The sequence below is a fragment of the Halyomorpha halys genome, unplaced genomic scaffold (assembly GCF_000696795.3).
Source record: "Halyomorpha halys isolate HHAL.00 unplaced genomic scaffold, Hhal_1.1 Scaffold1035.1, whole genome shotgun sequence".
Classification (NCBI taxonomy): Eukaryota; Metazoa; Arthropoda; class Insecta; order Hemiptera; family Pentatomidae; genus Halyomorpha; species Halyomorpha halys.
The window spans coordinates 435666-454095 of NW_027107491.1; the positions used below are offsets into that span (position 1 = coordinate 435666).

General features: G+C 30.9%; 3 protein-coding genes across 7 annotated transcripts in view; 1 reads left to right on the plus strand and 2 right to left on the minus strand.

Moving 5' to 3' along the window:
• Positions 1 to 483: 483 nt before the first annotated feature.
• Positions 484 to 18430, plus strand: part of AGO1 (protein argonaute-2) — a 45309-nt gene continuing 27362 nt past the window's right edge. For 2 of the 5 annotated variants that reach the window (XM_014432218.3, XM_024358540.2), the window contains exons 1-3: positions 484 to 849; positions 1633 to 1830; positions 2732 to 2816. In XM_014432218.3, the coding sequence (XP_014287704.1) occupies positions 2738 to 2816 (79 nt within the window). In that variant the 5' untranslated portion in view covers positions 484 to 849; positions 1633 to 1830; positions 2732 to 2737. Of the gene's footprint in view, positions 850 to 1632; positions 1831 to 2731; positions 2817 to 11724; positions 11864 to 14850; positions 14920 to 18430 lie in introns of those variants that run through there. The other 3 variants (XM_067045856.1, XM_067045857.1, XM_014432219.3) reach the window with 2 other exon arrangements.
• Positions 1969 to 2305, minus strand: LOC106687983 (uncharacterized). The gene has a single exon (XM_014432221.3). It carries the CDS (start codon positions 2303 to 2305, stop codon positions 2114 to 2116), a length of 192 nt encoding a protein of 63 aa, XP_014287707.1. The 3' UTR covers positions 1969 to 2113.
• Positions 2270 to 3061, minus strand: mRpL53 (mitochondrial ribosomal protein L53). Its single transcript, XM_014432220.3, has 3 exons — positions 2860 to 3061; positions 2586 to 2698; positions 2270 to 2496 (listed from the first exon to the last, which is right to left on the minus strand). The coding sequence occupies exons 1-3, from the start codon at positions 3003 to 3005 to the stop codon at positions 2312 to 2314; spliced, it is 444 nt and encodes a 147-aa protein (XP_014287706.1). The 5' UTR covers positions 3006 to 3061; the 3' UTR covers positions 2270 to 2311.

Consider the following 18430-nt stretch of genomic DNA (forward strand, 5'->3'; position numbering starts at 1 on the left):
ATTAATGAATAAATTTGGAATATTATAATGAGCGTTAGGTGAACTAGAAGACAACTGGAGCCACCAAAATGACTAATCGAGGAGATGTGAAAACCACTTTCACTGTCAGCCCCAAGGCACCTTGACCTTGGGGCTGAAGATACTACTGATACGCCCCAGTAAGAGCACCTTTATCCAGCCCAATGGCTCCTATTTATTGAATATCAATTATTACATGTATAAATATGATATTAAGGGCTTTTTTAAAATCTACAATGTCCTTTGTTTGTGTTTAATGAAGAAATTTAACTGTAACAGACTGGGTGGGGGTCGTCAAGATAAATAAACTCATGTGTTTGTTGACGTCACGGTACCACGTGCTATGTTCCAAGCTCCGCCCCCAAACAGCGGTTTCAATCCAACCCGGGCTGGATAGTTTTAATATATCAAATTTTCAATATTAACTATTCATATACATCAAATAGATATTTTATCTAGTTTAGGATTGACATTGCCGATTAGCGATATCAATCATCTGTCGTAATAACAGTCGACGAGTGTCATTGATAATCAAAAGTTAGTAAACAGTGCGGTCCGAGAGTTGTTGCATTAATAAAATTTTCATATGAACACTTCTTCACCCCTTCAACTTACTCGTATTGTCATACAGACGAGTTACCTGAAGCTCGATATGAATGAGAAACCGAACGTAAACAGATTCCTATGAAGGTGCTGTTAACTTATCGATTTTACACTCAACTTGCAATCTGCCTCGTAGTTCTCCGCTAGAAACATCGTAATGGATACAGAACATTTTCTTCTCATATCAGCTAGTATGCCGTAGATAATACTGGATAATAGCCATAGAAGGTAAGTTAACTCTTGGGGCTTTACCTTTATCAACAACGATTTAAAGGGAATGGCGTACCGATGTTTGACCTTGAATTTCCAGTGACGTAGGTCGTGGAAAGTAATGTTTTTATGATGATTCTAAAACGCAATATGCGTTTTTAAATGCATTCTCTGTATAAAATTAAAGATGTATTTACTATTTGAAATCAATTAAAAATGATTCTTCGTATTTCACCTTTAAAAAAATAAAGTCAAAACAATTTGTCTGAATTTATTCCATTCATCTATGATTTTATCCACTATGATTATCAGCTGTTTTTATAATGCAACGCTATCAACAAATAATATTATCTCTGAAGTGATTTGGTACCACTTATGAAAGCAAATTGGTACAATTAGTTTGTGTATACTGAAATAACTTATATAAATGACAATTTTGCTGATAATTAGCTCTGAAACTTTATCTAGTATGGTTCTTAAGATATACCAATATTAAGACTAATATTGATATAGGGTGTATGTCTGAAGGTAAACAATCATGAATTTTTCAGCAGATATTTCATTTACTAAACATTTGTAATCCAATTATTTGTCCCATCAAAAATCTTTTTTTTTTAATATAAAATAAGTAACTCTCACTTTGACGATAAAGTTGGAATTTAGTCATTATTTTTTTTCGAAATCATTATTTAATCAATCCTTTAATAAGGTGATTTAGGTTTAATATAACGCTCAATAATAGGAAATTATTGAAGACCCTTCTTGAAGTATGTTCACAAGATTTTTGTTTTTAATTTTCAGGGCGTTTGGTATTGTTTGACAAACCAATCTTAATATTCCAATTGTAATATGTAATCTCCACATTTAACTGGGAGCATGCTGGTTCCAAGGATTTATAAAAAATTAAAAAACTTTATCGTTAGGAGTATATACAACTAGAAAATTTATTAAGATGAGGACTTGATAATTAACTACGAGACTGAGTAACCAAGAGCAAATGTAAGTAATTAAAATTAATAAAACAAATTATATACACATGTTAATACATCTTTTATTCCGTCACTGTTTACTATAGCATTAACATTAAATGTATAACAATGGTAATATAGTATTGACTAAGAGAATTGCTTAACACACAAGGAAACACTCATATTTTACTCCTTTAAAATAAATAGGAGTACCTTTAACTAGTTTAATAGTAATGATTTAAATAGCACACGTAAAACACTAAGCACATCCTAAAACTCTTACTTCAATAAACTCTACCAATATAGTTTGTAAGTTACCACTCTACAGGACGTAATGTAACAAACCGTGATATAATGAACACTAAAACAAAGGTGCCAGTAACAAAGTAAAAAACGAAAGTGTAAAATGCATCTTCATCATCAAATATGTCCGTGAATGCTGGAATCTGACTATACAAGTCTTCAACTACTTTAATGCTGTAGCTGTCTTCTTGTTTTTTAGGCATCTTGCTTTACTTTTTCGATTTTGCTTTGGATTGCGATTTAATGCCAGTTGCCTTTTTTACAGATTTAGTTGCAATAGTCTGTGCAGTATCAGTTTCTTTAGGTGCAAGAACAGTTATATGTTTATTATAAAGCTTGAACATCTCCAGCGCTGACAGATTAAGAGATTTAAAAATCACTTCATCACCATTAGCTAGAATTAATTTAATAAATGAGCATCATTAGAAAAGAGATAATCCTAGTATATACAGTAATCAGAAACTAATCAAATTATTAAATCACCTAGCTTGAATGTTACTGAAGGATCTGAACGATCACAAACAACTTCAGTCTTGAATTTACAAGCTAAATTAGTTTTCTGCACTTTAGGAGCAGTAATGTAGTGCATAAAATATCTGAAAAGCAACATAAAAGTACTTTATTTACAGAGAGAAATGGCAGTACCATTCCAAGAAGTGGCACATATCCATAGGGACACAGTTTCCATGGTTGGAAAATCATTTGCACAACCAGGTAATTATAAAAATACAGATCTATTTTATAAAAGCATGTTTACCTTGTTTCCTCTATCTTGTGATGGAAGGGATCAAATTTAATGGAAACCTTATTTACTGGCTTTAATGTAAGTGATTTTAATTGTTTTACTATCGCAGCACTTACACCTCCACTTCTTTTTAATGTTCCTTGAAAGGGAATAGACATCGTGATAATAGTAACCTTACCGGGACAGCCATTTTCTGTTGTTCTATCTTTGTAGCAATCGATAACAAACTAATCGCAAAATCGATTCTCTGTGCTCTTAATATTTTAAAAACAGTTCTGTATATTTTTTTAAAAATAAAAAATATACTGAACTGAATTTAATTATCTAATAATGCTTATTAGATATATTAACTATTAAATAATGCTTTTTTGTATTAAATAAACACTTTATCTTTTGTTTGCGCCCATAAATTAAACAATTAGGTATTTTAATCGTTTAAAAGGTCTCTATGTCATTTCTATTTTCTGGTCGCTAGTAAGTTCATCAGATAAAATCCTGGTTTAAGAAATTACTTATATTTAATTTTTGGTTTGATATTTTACATTGAATATTATATACAGTTAATTATTAAATATATGTAACTTCTTGAACCAGGGTTATATTTGGATAACTTCCCAGCGGCCTTAAAATAGAAACAAAATAAAGGACGGTCTCTGTCAGCGGGGGGTCATGCATAGATACCCCCCCAGACTCTACTTAAAAGTACATCCCCGTAATTTCCTGATCAAGGTTCCTCATGATTTTAAGATATTTGTTTTGTTTATGTTTAGATCAAAATTTGATATATATTAAATTTATTAATATGTTTATTTCTTCAATTTGTACAAAAATACCTCATCTCATGTTGATTTGAAGCCTTTTCCACATTGAATTTGAATCAATTCTGAGAAATGATTTGTGCTTTGACTTCAAAGACAGGAAACAATTAATTAAAAAGAAACTTTTTTTTTCCTTGTGAGGACCCAAGATAGCTTATGTTTAGAGAAACTTTCCGTACTAGTTATAAAATACTAGTAGACCCTACAACGAATGTTTCGCTCTTGAACCTAGACATAAACTAAACAAACACAATTTAAAGTATGAATATCAAATATTGTATTTGTTCAAAATTAAATATTCTCATATAATTTATTATTTTTACATTTTAATTATATACATTGTAGTCTCTCTTTTATTCAATTTTATGTTTATTAAAGTACTCCTTGATATACAAATGGTTTTCGTTATTTTATTCAGCAAATCCCTACTTTGCTAGAATAGTGGCACATCAGACAAAATAAAAAGTTTTTATTTATATTTTAATTGAAAGTATTTCAAAGATATTATCATAGCCTGGGCTCACTTTCCCTACTGGTGTCCGTCAAACCATCCTGAAGCTTGTAAGGTTGTCACAAAGTAACCTGTTTGTCGTACAATGTATAAAATACGTTAAGTAAAATTTCAAGTAGAAAAAACACTTCTATGTCAAATGCGCCACTATTCAAGCAAATCATTGATGTATCAAAACAAACCCCCATGATTTTCCTAACCTGGAATATTGGCTTGTAATTCTCAATAATTGAACTGGTACCAACAAACGAAGTCGTTTGAAAGGATGTTCCACACATTTTTAAATACAAAAAATACATGTGTAAATAAAGAATGTAAGTGGTCAGACCTTCCCTTCCTTCAACATCCCAAAGCACTGCCTTAAGGCACAACAGACATTTAACAGCAACTTCTTTTTTAGACAAAATCCTGAGGATTTTTAAGTAAAACATAGCATGTATTATTCTTTTTTAGATAAACAAAACAATAACAAAAGTAAACAGAATTTTAAGGGAATCTGCTGAAGTACTTAAACATTGGTAAAGCCATGCTAATAATACTTCATATTAATGAATCCATATATCAAAATTGAAAATGGACTTAAATTTAGTTATAACTATGAACTGATCACTACTTATCTTAGTTTTATATATAAAACACTGGTATAGTTGAAAAAAACTACAAGTACTAAAAAATATAGGATGAGGCTAGCTTTTTAGGACTTAAGATGATGTGTTAAAAGAGATTCAAAAAAAATTGTTTTGACTGAATACTCTATTTAACGTGCTTAAAACGCGTGCTGATAAAATGAATATACAAATTAAAGCAATCTCCAAATGGAATATCATGAATACGTTTAGCTATTTAGTTGAACAAATATTGTAATACCTTGTGATTCAACTTGATAACCAGAAGATAAAAGCCCAAAAGTAGTATGAAACTAGTAATACTAGCGCATGCTATCATATCATTCTTCTTTGAGTTTTGCCTGTAATGATATGAGTCATTCATATAAATGAGCATATCCGTTGGATCAATTGCATATGCTTTGTATCAAAAAAATTGTTTTTCTAATTCAAGTTTATTTCATTCTGTCTATATGGAACATATTGCGACCTTAATTCCGAAACTAAACTATTTTGTTTCTAAAGTTTTAAGTGAATAAACTATGATTCATATTGCACACACGTAAAATCATATTCGATTTGTTTCTACATTTTTTTACGATGTTATTAAATTTTAGTTGTCAGTTTATAGGAGCCTACAACATACGACTGAGTTTATCCATATGGGCACCACGTCTCATAAGAACTCTGGCCCACGAGAACCATTAATTGTTTTAATTTGGTTTTCAAAGGCTAAAGCCTTAAATAAATAGCTTTCTTTAATTTAAAGAAACAACAATCTCACTTGTTCAGCTAGTGAGGTACATACCTCCTTTTCTAAAATAAAACAATTATATTGACAGGTACCAACAACTGCCCAGTTGGTTACTCCTTCAGCGGCAATGGTTGAGTATAATTTTAGAACGCATTCAAAATTAACACCTCGCATTTTCATTCGCTAGATTGATGGCATTAATTAATTTTTGGGACATTGTTGGATCCACTGTTAACAGTTGCACACATTTTGTAACATGCCAAACCATCCCGTACACGATCAACAAAATTGCTCAAACGTTTGATCATATAATGAGGTTTTCAGTTTCTTGTTGCCTAGTCATTCCCTTTATGTCTTATTTGCTATATGACTTGTCTGATTAGCTATCCTTGTCGACATGCATTACTGGGATAAGATCATCCCAGTTTGATTTGATACACTTCAACATTGTTTTAATTGATATATCAATCACCAACCTGCCTACAGACGTTCACCACGTCATGTTGACTTAAAGGATAATGATTAAGTCTATCTCCTGTGGTACCTTTAAAGTTAAAACCTTTAGAAATATTGTTTTTCTTTTTTATGAAACCTGCAAATCATGCGTTCCATAGGTTTGCTATTTTCGGGCGCCTAATCTTGCTGTTCTGCTAACAGCGTGGGAACAGATTGCTAAGCTGTCCTCCTGTCCCCTAAGATAAATTTAAATATAAAGATAAATTAAAATAAAAGGTAATAATAATAAATAGAGGTGTATCTATATCTGTATATATTTTATTTTATACCAGATCGGCCTGGTGGGCCTTACATGGTTGATGTAACCGTTATATTATATATATATTTTTTTAACAGTTGATTATGGGGGGGGGTATAGTCTCGTACAAAAGACACCCCTAACTATAAACAATATTATTATTAAAAGAAGAAAAATAAAATAAATAGATAAGAATAATGCTTCTTAATAAAAGAGGAAAGTTAAATTAATAACAAAAAATAATGATATTGGCACACTTAAATAAAACAAACAATTGCCCTCTAATAGTAAAAAGAAACAAGTTAATTTGAAAAAGGGACGAGAGAAGAAAATAGAAAAAAATTAATAATAATGAATAAATAAAATGAGTAGTAATAAAAAGTTAAATAAAGGTAGTGTGACTATGAATTAATTTTATATTTATTAAAATTTATAAAAGAATGTCCTGCAGCAGTCTGGGCTTCAGTCTTCGGGTCGAAGTTGGGTTTCCCAGGTTGTAGGTCACTGCTCCTCTAACTGTCGGCAACTGGAAGTGGAACTTCATGAACCGTTTTTTTTATGCAATCTTCTATTGACTCCATATGTAATTCGCGATGCAATTGGCTATTTCTTATGAACCAAGGAGCATTAACTGCGATTCTTAGGATTTTATTTTGTCATTTCTATATTGTAACTGCACGCGGCGCTACCAGGTTGTGTCAACAAGTATATTTTGAACTTGTTATTTTAACTTCCTATCTTCCTCATTTATTTTCAACCACAAGTTCTTCAGTCTGCTGCACTTCGCTAGCATAACCTTATCTTTATAATGTTTGGATACTGGTTTCCTCCAGCGTTGTGGTAACGTTGAAATACAGGTGCCCTTTCAGTTACCTTTCCACACTCCCTTCTCCTAACCGTCTATCCTAGACTATATCTCATTCCTACTACCTGGTGAAACTAAGAATATGAATGAGCACGCAGTATCAAGGCCTTCTAAAAGAATATATTAATTAGAGAATATTAATTGTCTCTGTTCAAGCGAAAGTTTAGAAATTGAGATTTGATCAATAAAGTATAATGGATAAATAGAAAAGATAATCATTATTGTCAGGTGTCAACTTTTATAACTGTTGAATAAAAAGTTTAAATTCATAAGAGTTATGAGTATTAGAATACTAGTAAGATAATAAACCCACTAACCCTGCGTTGGACGCGGCATCTGATCTGACAGGCACAGGATTCGGTTTTTTGGTATCTCTTCCAAAAAAGCGCCGAGTGTGACCCTCTACTTCCCAGTAGTTTCCTAACTTTGTGAGGTGGTTCCGATCCGCCCAGTCAGTTTAGCTTCTGCCGTCAAGAAAGTACGTCACGCGTGTTTTGATCTGACAGGCTCACCGCGCCCAATTACGTCACAAACCTAAGGTCATTTTTTTCACTTTAGATAGGAAATTCAAGTACTTCACTGTTTTTCGAAACTTCGTATTAGTATCATTTTCGTTAGGTACCATTACCGTTTATGAATTGGCTCACCGAGTCTTTCAGGTATGCCTTGCAGGTTCATCGCCCCTCTTTCCTTGATTTGTTTTATGAATTCTTCAATTCGTTATTTCAGTATTCATTTGCTTTTAGGGAGGCCACAATATTCCGGCCTTTTTTGTTTCAGCAACAGAAAAGTGCTGGCATCTTAGGCTCCCATACAAGAATAAATGTGTACTCCTGGTTTCTTCATACTTTTTTACGTTTATGCTCGAAACCAAAGCTATTGATCAAAGTACTTGAGAAAAAAAACCTGAAGTCATTACGTATTATAATGCTCACAAAACTGGAGCGGGCACTAAGACTAAATGTGCCCCACATACAACTTGCAGCGAAATACACATCGATGGCCAATGACAGTTTTCTACAATGTGTTGAACTTGGAAGGGGTCAAGTCCTTAGTTATTCACCTCGGGAATCAATTTGAATGAATTCCAAGTGGAGTTTTCCCCAAAGAATTGTCACATGAACTGTGTATCGGACAACTTCAGCGAAGAAGCCGACTGAAATCCGGCCTTCACACCTCCTTGAAAATTCGTCTCTAGAGATTCCTCCCGGCTGATGATCGCCCAAAATTAACCCCACCTCACCCCCAAAAAAGGTCCAGATGTTGTGATTGCACGTTGGAAACATGACTACGTCGGCTAACGAACTATTCCTGTGTGAAATACAACCAAGGAATTTGCCCCTCTCATGCGAAACCACTCTACGCAACATGCTTCGGCATGTTCTTAACGATCCTTCATCGTCTTTGATGGGCGACGACTCCGGCTGATTTCTGTCCCCATACTTTTCATCTTCATGTCTAACTCGGTGTTGAATTTTGTTTCGAGGATAAAAGATCCTATTTTGATTTACATTGATAACCATGATATGCGAATGCCGCATTTTGACTTTTTTTGGTTTCTGTACCCAAATAAATAATAAGAAATGTTTTAAATTTATTTTATATTTTTCCCTAATTGTCTTCACCCTCAAGATGATTGAGAAATTTCGGTTTAATTAAAGAAGGCGATTTAGGGACTTCACGAGTTTTTAGGCCTGTCAGGCTCTCCGCGCTCCGATTTTGAGAATCCTTGACCGCGCCCTACGAAGGGTTTAGCTGTTGAATCAGGTATTGGGATCAAGCGTATGCATGGGTGCCACAAGTGCATGTCATTCTCAAAGTATTACACAAAAGAAAAACAATTAAAATAACAATTTTACAGTGCATTCTAATTTACATTGTTTTTTCTTTTTCCTAATTACTCAACCGCTCCAAGGATAATTGTTGGGACATTTTTATATATTTTTAGCACAAGGGTGACGCGAAATGTTGTTAACCCAATCTAAGTTCCGCTAAAGGTTTTTTTTTTATCCCAAAAAGGATGCCGTTGCAAAAAAAATTGCTGTTTTAAAGCATCCTCAATAAATTTTGAGGATATAAAGGATAATAAATGGATTGGTACGTCCTGGACGTTGGCTCATATTTTATAATCCTCTCTGTATTCTTTGGCTGGTTTTCATTAGTAATATCTTTGTTTCCTTATCATGTATATTTATATAAAATAGTTAATACCGAATTGATGTATCATTAAATGCAATTCACTGACAGTTCCTGCAATTTCCAAATTAATATACTAGTACGGCTTTTGACGTCAAGATTTACTGTAACGGCAACTAAGAGCAAGTTCTACCTCCCAGTCTCTTGTGGGCTCTATCCTCAATAAATCAATTTCGTGGAATGAATTGGTACGTCCAGGACGTTAGCTCATATTTTATCTTCCTTTCAATATCCTTTGGCTGGTTTTCATGAGTAACATCTTTGTTTCCTTATCAATATTTATATAACATAGTTAATACCGAATTGATGTATCATTAAATGCAATTCACTGATAGTTCCTGCATATTCCAAATAAATATGTTAGTACGTCAAGATTTACTGTAGCGGCAGCTAAGAGCAAGTTCTCCCTCTCAGTCCCTTGTGGGCTGACAAGGGTGCTTCCGCCAGGTTATGAAGTATTTTTGGAGTTATTTTTCTTGACTATCTTTCTATTCCCCCTTTCCCAAAGATTTGAAGATCCTCTATTAATACCCCAAAGGCTGGTTCCCTCCGCTTGCTCTATTTTAGTTCTTAACAATGACTGAAGGCTGGTTTCCTCAAAAGTTGAAGCAATGTTGGAAAGCTGGTTAATACCTTCTGTGTGTTTTTGTTCATGGCATAACTTTTTGTGTTGACTCACACAATATTAGCTCTTTTTTGTGCTTGGCCATATCTTTCCTACCTACCCTCTAAAAGTAGTAATAATTGAACAAGTAGTATGAGACCTGAGATCTGAAGGTTTGGAAAATTATTCAATTAATAAAACACAGATAATAAGAATATCTATCCGTTAGTAGTTCTAAAACAATACGAACTAAGCACAAACGTGTGAGTGCATCACCAACTCTTCCTCAAACATCCTTTGATTTGTTTCCAAAACCGTCGACGAAAAAACCCATCCACGCGCTTGCATATGGGTCATTCTCCGATTCCGATGCTATTTCAGTCATAGGGCTTTTTAACAATGATAACTATATGAATGGGAAAATTTTGTTTTCTGTTATTATCCTTCTTTAAGCCGACATTTAATTCTGCTTTTGAAATTCCAATAATTACTGGCTATATAGTTATAGAATATTTGACGCTAGTTTTTTCATTCTTCAGCCCTGTCACAAAGCTGAGTTTAATTATCAATGACACCAGTTTCTTAGTCTCCATAAAAATTTTTGTCCTCGAATGTAGACTCCCTATGCACAGCCTTTTTTTTTATTAATCCATTTCAATAAAACTACGATAGTGTGCGAGTGCCTGCTTCAAGGAGTTGTCAACGAGCATTTACTGGTAGTAATATTTTTTTTTTAAAATGGAAACAATCGATTTTTATTTTGAGAGAAGTTTAGTACCTAAATAACATCGATTTTGAGAATTCACCACAGTTTGACAATTTTGTAGCAGCACCTTAATTGCTAATAGCGCTTTGAAAAATCGCTCTAGCAAAAGTTAGGACCTTTTCTGAGATATTTTTCGGAAACACCTGTTTTTACATTTTCGCGATTTTCTAAAACAGTTATTAATTTAACATGAAACTTTATTCTAATTAGGCACTAACAAAAGCCACAACTTATATTCCAAAACAAGTTAACTGAAAACTAAGACAAAGCTAGTTTACACCTCAAACGTAAAGAAACCATTTTTTGACACGCGTATGAATTTTTTTTCACTATGTTACTTTATACCGATTTTTCCAACTATTTTTCTCCTAATTATGACGTTGAGGAAGTGTTTAAAATTCAAAAAATATACTGTCGTTCCCGGATATACGACAATAAAATGTTTAGGCGATAACTTACTGCATTTTTATTACAATAAAAAAAAAATCAAGAAGTTAGAATATACATTTTTTATTTAGAGTATTAAATTACAAAGTTGAAATATGAATTCTTCATTAAGTTGATTGTCAGAAGTGATTATTAAAAACATATTAAAATTACAAAGTTGAAATATGAATTTTTCATTAGGTTTAATGCCAGAAGTGATTATTATCAGTAAATTAAAATTACAAAGTTGAAATATGAATTCTTCATTAAGTTTAATGCCAGAAGTGATTATTATCAGTAAATTAAAATGTCTTTAGTGTTCATGATAGAGATTTTTTTACTAACAGTTTATTATTTTTTCAAAAAGGGAATGTTATTCCAAAATGCATGCGAATAGTTTCTATAGAGATAAACATGAAATATCTTAGATAATTATATTATTGGTTAGATTTCTGGTTGAACTTTCCTCTTAATCCTAAAAACTGAGTCCTAAATTTTCCCAAAGTATCTGTTTGGGATGAAGTTTGTATATGACGTATCAGCTCTGGTAGATTAACCTTATTTACTAGACAGTGGCGAATACATCTGTGATAGTGACGTCAGTGGCAAGCAGCCATGTTGATAAACTTTAGGACCTGTATATTTTAAGGCTTAATATTCCTCTATAGTTTTCTTCCTACGTATAGTGAAATATAATTATGTATCCTGTTGGACAACGTAAGTAGACTTTTATTGAAATCTATTTATTCATATTATGCATTTTTCTACACACGTGCTTGTCATAGTTAGAGCTTTATATAGTTTCATTACCTTCATAGTTAACGTAATTTATTGTGTTTATTTGTCCCTCTGCATTTAACAGCATTAAGCAAATATTTCTTTTCATTAATTCGTTTTTATCCGATAAGAAAAATTATCTTTCTGTTCCATTTAGGAAAGAACTTGATTCCATTTCGTCGCTTAGAGGTTAATGACCCGAATATAATAGTTAAAACTTTTTACTTTAGTTATCTCTAATTATAATAAAAGTATTGAAATGCCTATTTATCATAATATTTATTAGGTTTCTATAGTTATTAACTAACTTGGAGCTTTGCTAATGCTATCCCGATGTTTGTTTATAACCTACTAATTAATGTGTATGTTTCCCCATTACGTATTAGTTTCTTATCAAATTGTTATAAATGCTATTGATTGAGATATAAGGTTTCTCTGTTAATATTCATGAATATACTCTTTAAATGTTCAATTAAATAGGTTTCATTGATTCAATAAACATGTAATGCTTCCCTTTGTGTTCTTAAGTGTGGGTCCCTTTCACTCAATAATACCTTCATTCCTTTTATTCTTATAGAATTATGATTACATATTTAATTTACAGTTCCAATGCCTATTTATAGTTTATGTTTCAGTTATTGTTTTGTCTATAATTGATTAATCTTATGTATTTGATGTTCGTATTTAACTACAGTTGAATAAACAATCTCATATTCCATGTCTCATCATTAGTAATAGTAACTGGGCTAATAGTTAATTCCATACTTCATTAAGAATTCATTATTATATTTGATATTGTTGGTTTAAGATTTCTTTCAACTTAAAACTCTTCTGTATCTTGGTTGTGTAGAGTATGTTAAAATTAAAGGTTTACTGTTGGCATAATTGAATTATAATGGGGGAAAAAAAAATTGACAATTATAAAAGGATAATTGTGTCAATTTTTTTTCTGATCGAATATTTAGGAAAATGAGAAAAAATTGTGCAAATTAAATACTCAAGAAACATTTATTGAAACTTAAAATATCTTATACATTTAAAGTATTCTATAACATTTTTAATAAGTAATCATTGAAAATAAATTCCCTCATAAAAAATATAATTATAAAAAGTAGCACTACAACCCATGGAGGGTCTTGGATTGAGTACTAAAAATACATGCAAAATTTCTATATTACATATTAATTCTGAATCCTAAATGGCCTCTGAGTGGTAATTGTACCAAAGATAAGGAGATAATGGTGTCTCCATTGTATATAATTGGATTCTATTTCTAAACTGCAAAATCATTGTAAAAAGTTATTAACATAGACAGCTAAAGCAAAAGTAAATAATATAATACCTACAGTTTACCAAAACTTAGAGTCATATCGATTCAGAAGTAGACTAATAGAATAAAGTGTTAAAAATTACTCTTCTCAAGTAATACTTAAGATTTGTGTACATCTAAGCATTGTCTTATGTTGATTTCCGTTTCATGATTTCCGTTTCAATTTGTTCTTTAACAAAAGATGTAGAAATGACTAACTGACTGCTGGTGGAGTTGAGACAGATAACTAATTCATTATTATTTTTTAATTATATGAATTGAAAACCATCCCTAACAAATGATAAAAGATGTCTAGAATTAACATTGTCCCTCTCATTGATTATAAAAACTTATCAAGGGATAAAAAAACATTTATTGTACCCCGTCAACCCATGTTGACAACTCATTGCTGAGGTAAAGTCAGTCCAAGTCCAGCCCAGTGTGGGGCCAGTTGCAAATGTTATTTGGAGGGTCTTTCTGTATGACTTGACAATATTTAAAGTTTTTTTAAAGATCTCTTCTGCTGTAAAAGATTTTGACTGTTAAAAGTATTCAAAAGAGTCTAGTCACTCTATGGTACGCTTCAATTTTATGTTGTTAAGGCATTGCATTATCAATTATGACATTATACACCTTTGAGTTTTTGTTTGGATGTTGGACTTTTTACAACTTCATTGAACGTAGGAGAGCCTTAGAAATCATCATACTTAGTATTTTATTTGCTTGGGCTTGAAAGTTTTTGCTAATATCGTTTGCAGTAAGTCAAGATTTTACCTTTGTTCTCAATATCTAAAAATGTTAGCCACATTTCGTGAACATATGTGAGTAAGAATCATAAAGTGTATGTCTCATGTGAGGATTTGATCCATTTGCTGTAATGAAGTGATAAATGATAGTTTGCATTCTAAAATTTCTTTCCATAAAAGGTCATTATTCACATTTCCAACTTGCTCATCCTTGAAGGTAGAGCGTACCATGATTACAACACTACCTTTTGATCCATATGACATCATCCAAGATTAGTTTGATAGAACATCATGCGGAAATTTTTTAAACAAACTTATTTAATATTCCCCAGTTTTTCATCTCTTAAACAAACTTTGGCTAAAAATCTTTGAATTACATAAACCTAAGTAAAGAGCTGTCAATACTTTTTTAAAGTGATGACTGAATTAAGTAAAATTTTAATTATTATTCGTTTGCTTCTTTTTTTACTTCATTTTTTTTTTCTTTATGATGAAGATCTATGATATTACATTAGAAATTTATGAGCAAGTTGCTTAGTGGTAGTTACTAAGCCTATTCACTACCTTCAGTATTTTTAGTTTTGTTAATATTGTGTATATTGTAAATAAAATTCTTTAAATGAACGGCTTGCACGTTTATTTTTAAGCTCTCTTATTCTTCAGTCAACTTTATCACAATTATTTTATTGATAAGAATCATTATTTTCTCTAATTTATATTTAGGTGCCAAAATTTTGTAGCCTGTGGAACGTGTCTGCTTTTCTCGCTGAAATTAATATTTTTTATTAAATAATATAATCCCATTTGCTCTCACTAGTTTGAGTGTGTGTTGTGTATGTAATTGCTTTATTTACTCCCTGGCCACTTTGCAGAAGCATCATGGCCGCCACCACAGGGTGGGCGCAATGGCCTTTCACTGACGCAGGAAACCAAAGACCTCGGTATGTTTTTCCTAGCATGTCATTTTTAATGTAGCATGCAGATTTGTCCTAGCATGGCTTTTGCACACTTCATTTTTTTATGTATTTAAACTTACTATTCTAGAAGGAGATATTCTCTTAAAATATTTTTGTTAGATTAGATAATATGACTATTATAAACCTGAGTTCAGCAAAATTTAATTATAAATGAAATGATAACTAAATTGTCATGTATACAATGTTTAATTAATAAACCATTAATCACCAAAGATTGTATCTATGACAATTAAGTCATAGTTTTATTTATAACTAATTTTTGTCTAGTTCTAATCTTAAACTATTGCTATTTTTTTAAAGCTAGTTACAATAAATTAACTTATCTAATTATAGTAAAATTTATGGATGTTATTTTAATGGGACAAATTTAGTTTAGAAATGAATGAAAATGCCTAAATAGGGAATTATAATCAAATTATATTAAGTAGTTACAAAAGTCTTATTATTTATTTATTGCCCTCAAACTTTAAAAACAAAAGGTGTTCAAAATTAAGTCCTAATTTTTTAAAATATAATTGAATACCATTCAAATACCGGTAAAGTGACACTTGAAGGGTATGCCTCTTGTTGTATAACCAGCATCGTTGCAGTTGACTCCTCTTTTGCCACGCAATGATGTGTCATCCCTGCTTGTATTGCTTACGAAGCACTTTCATGTTATTACTTTATATCAAAATTGTCTTCACTTGACTTTCCTGCATCTTAATATTTTCTGTTTTTCGCCTTAACTACTCTTTTTATTCCCTAGTAATTCTGGAACATCCTGTCTCTTTCTTTATTTGAAAAGCATTTAATGTCACTTTTGATTATGTATTTTAATGGGATACTTTATTTAAATTTTAATAAAATGGAAGTCATAATTCCACAAATTGATACTACTATATTATTCATATATTATTATTAGTCACAAGCTTGTTTGTATACTAAGCATTTTGGAATAACGAATTTAGGACTATCACGATCATACTGAACTTATTAAATAGCATATGAACAGAAAAAGATCTTTTAATTTGGTAAAAAATAGTGAAACTTTTTTTTCCCAAGTTATATTGATAATATTTTTTATGAATAATATAAATAAAAAAATATATTAAGTTCATGTTTATCTAATTTAGCATATGGTGGTGTTTTTGCTTCTTATATTTGGTATGATATTTGTTTGAAGTTCTCTCTCTCTCTCTCTTTTCTGTAGTCAGCTTTTGACTTATTTTTTATTTTTATTTTTTTTCCGGCCAAGACTCCCAGTGGAGTCCTATACTGCCTATTTTGACATATTGTCATTATTCTTCTGTGTGCCTTGATCTGTAAAATTTAATTTAAAGTATTTATTAAAAAATCTTATGTAGAGACTTTCAGAAACCTTTAGACAGTAGAAATAAACAAAAAAAAAAATAAATAAATAATGATATAGAAATTGCTTTATCCTTTGTGTAAAATCTTTGTTAAATATTTGTTGTGTATTTCTGTAACTAAATTTAATGTATTGGATATAATTAATAATAATAATGATATAAATATAAAATATTAGATTGGCACAAAAGTAATTTGTTATGTGGTGTGAAATAAAACTCATTTTGAGTACAAACAACAAACTTTAATCAATCAATAGTTTATTTGCCATTACAGAAATTAACCTTGTACTAACTTTTTTGTAGCTTTGTGGTTCTTTGCAGTCGTAGAAATTTTAACTGTTGTCACTTAAAAGCATGACTAAGATTGTCATTCAAGATTATCATTATTTCTGAAAGTTTTAGTATTCAAAAATCGTTTTAAACTTGAAATAAATCAGATAAGTTTCTTTTCAAAAAAATCGTTTACATCTTTTTTGAGAAGCATATTGACTTCTCATGTTAAAGGAGTATTTTTTAATTTGTATAGAAAGCAAATTTTGAGCACCTCAGTCAAACTCGAGACATTATGAGGTCCTATATGTGTGTGATACATTTATCTCCCTCTCTAATATTACAGTTCTCTTCTATTATAGCTTTGGTTTTGTTGTCATCAACTTCAGTTGGTCAACCATAAAATTCTTTGAATTAGATTGAAAAATTTTCAAAACATAATTTTTGAAACCAGTTATGACTTATGGATTGTGTTGTTATTGTATTATAAACTTCACATAATCTCTTTGTAGAACGTTAGAGCTTCCCTTCCTCAACAGAAATAAAAAGTATGATATACCGAAAAATGTTTTTGTATTCTGGGTTGAAATTGATCCTTAATTGATAACAAACAAAACAATGTGCAACTTACTTGTAAATTAACCTAAATAAGACTAATATTAAGTATCGAAGATAAAACAATGAAAACACTGATAAAAGTTAAAAAAAAAAAATTACATGACTCTTGTCAGTCGAATATTTAATTGTCTCTATCTGGGTTGTACATACAATATTTTTTTGCTCCCTTTAAAATTTTGATTTGCTTTGATGTTCAACAACTAGGTTTGTTAGCATGTATTTTTTAAATAATTGTTCTCTGTGAATGATTTGTATCTATATTTGAGGAGTCTGGTTCTAGAGACAAGTTGTGAATTAGTAGTATTTGATTTATTAGCTGTATCTGTATATGACAATCTTATTAGTAAAATTTTTGGTGATTTTGTTTGAAAACTTCATGGGATCATGGAAACGAGGTAAATATTTTGTTGGCTTTTAACTTGTATATTTTTCATTATTGCATGATATCATTTTTAAACATATAGAGTGGTCTAAATGTATACACTCTTTGAATAGCAATTCAATAATAGTTATTTTTTAAAGCTTCTAGACTTCTAATCAAAGAAGTTTTCAGTTAATTTTCAGGCACTGTTAACGTCACCGATTTGTAAATTTCACTTCAAATATTGACTGCCTTTTGAATACATTCTTCTTACCTGACTTCTTCTCTGAAATCCATTTATTATTATGGCATAAACTATAATTATAATCTTTGAGGTGTTTGCACAAAAAATAAGTCACTCATGAGGAAATCAAGTAATTGTAGGGATCTCTTTGCTGCTATATCTAACATCAAACTGTCTGCTTGATGGAATTCCTTATAAGGAGGCCTTTGTTTCTCACTGTTTATTTGAAGATGCTTTATTTTATAGGTGTATTATTGTTCATTCCCAAACATCTCTTGAGTGTGTGACATAATAGATTCTTGTGTTTTGTTATTTTATACCAGTAATATTTTTAAAGGAGAGATGATTTGATTCTTTACTTTATACACTTTAAAAATTATTATTATCACATTATCCAGAAGCTGTTGAAGAGTGTATGCATACTTTTTTTTTTTTCCGTTTTTTGTAGCCTTATGCTTAAATAATTACTTCAGCATGTAAGATTTCAATATGGTTGTATATTTATTAGTTTAGTTTTATGTTTATAAACTGATGAGTTTCCTCTCAAATCAATAATCTTTTAAAATATAAATATATTTTCACTTCTCCATTGTAAAATTCTTTTATTTTTTTTTTTTTTATATTCATATA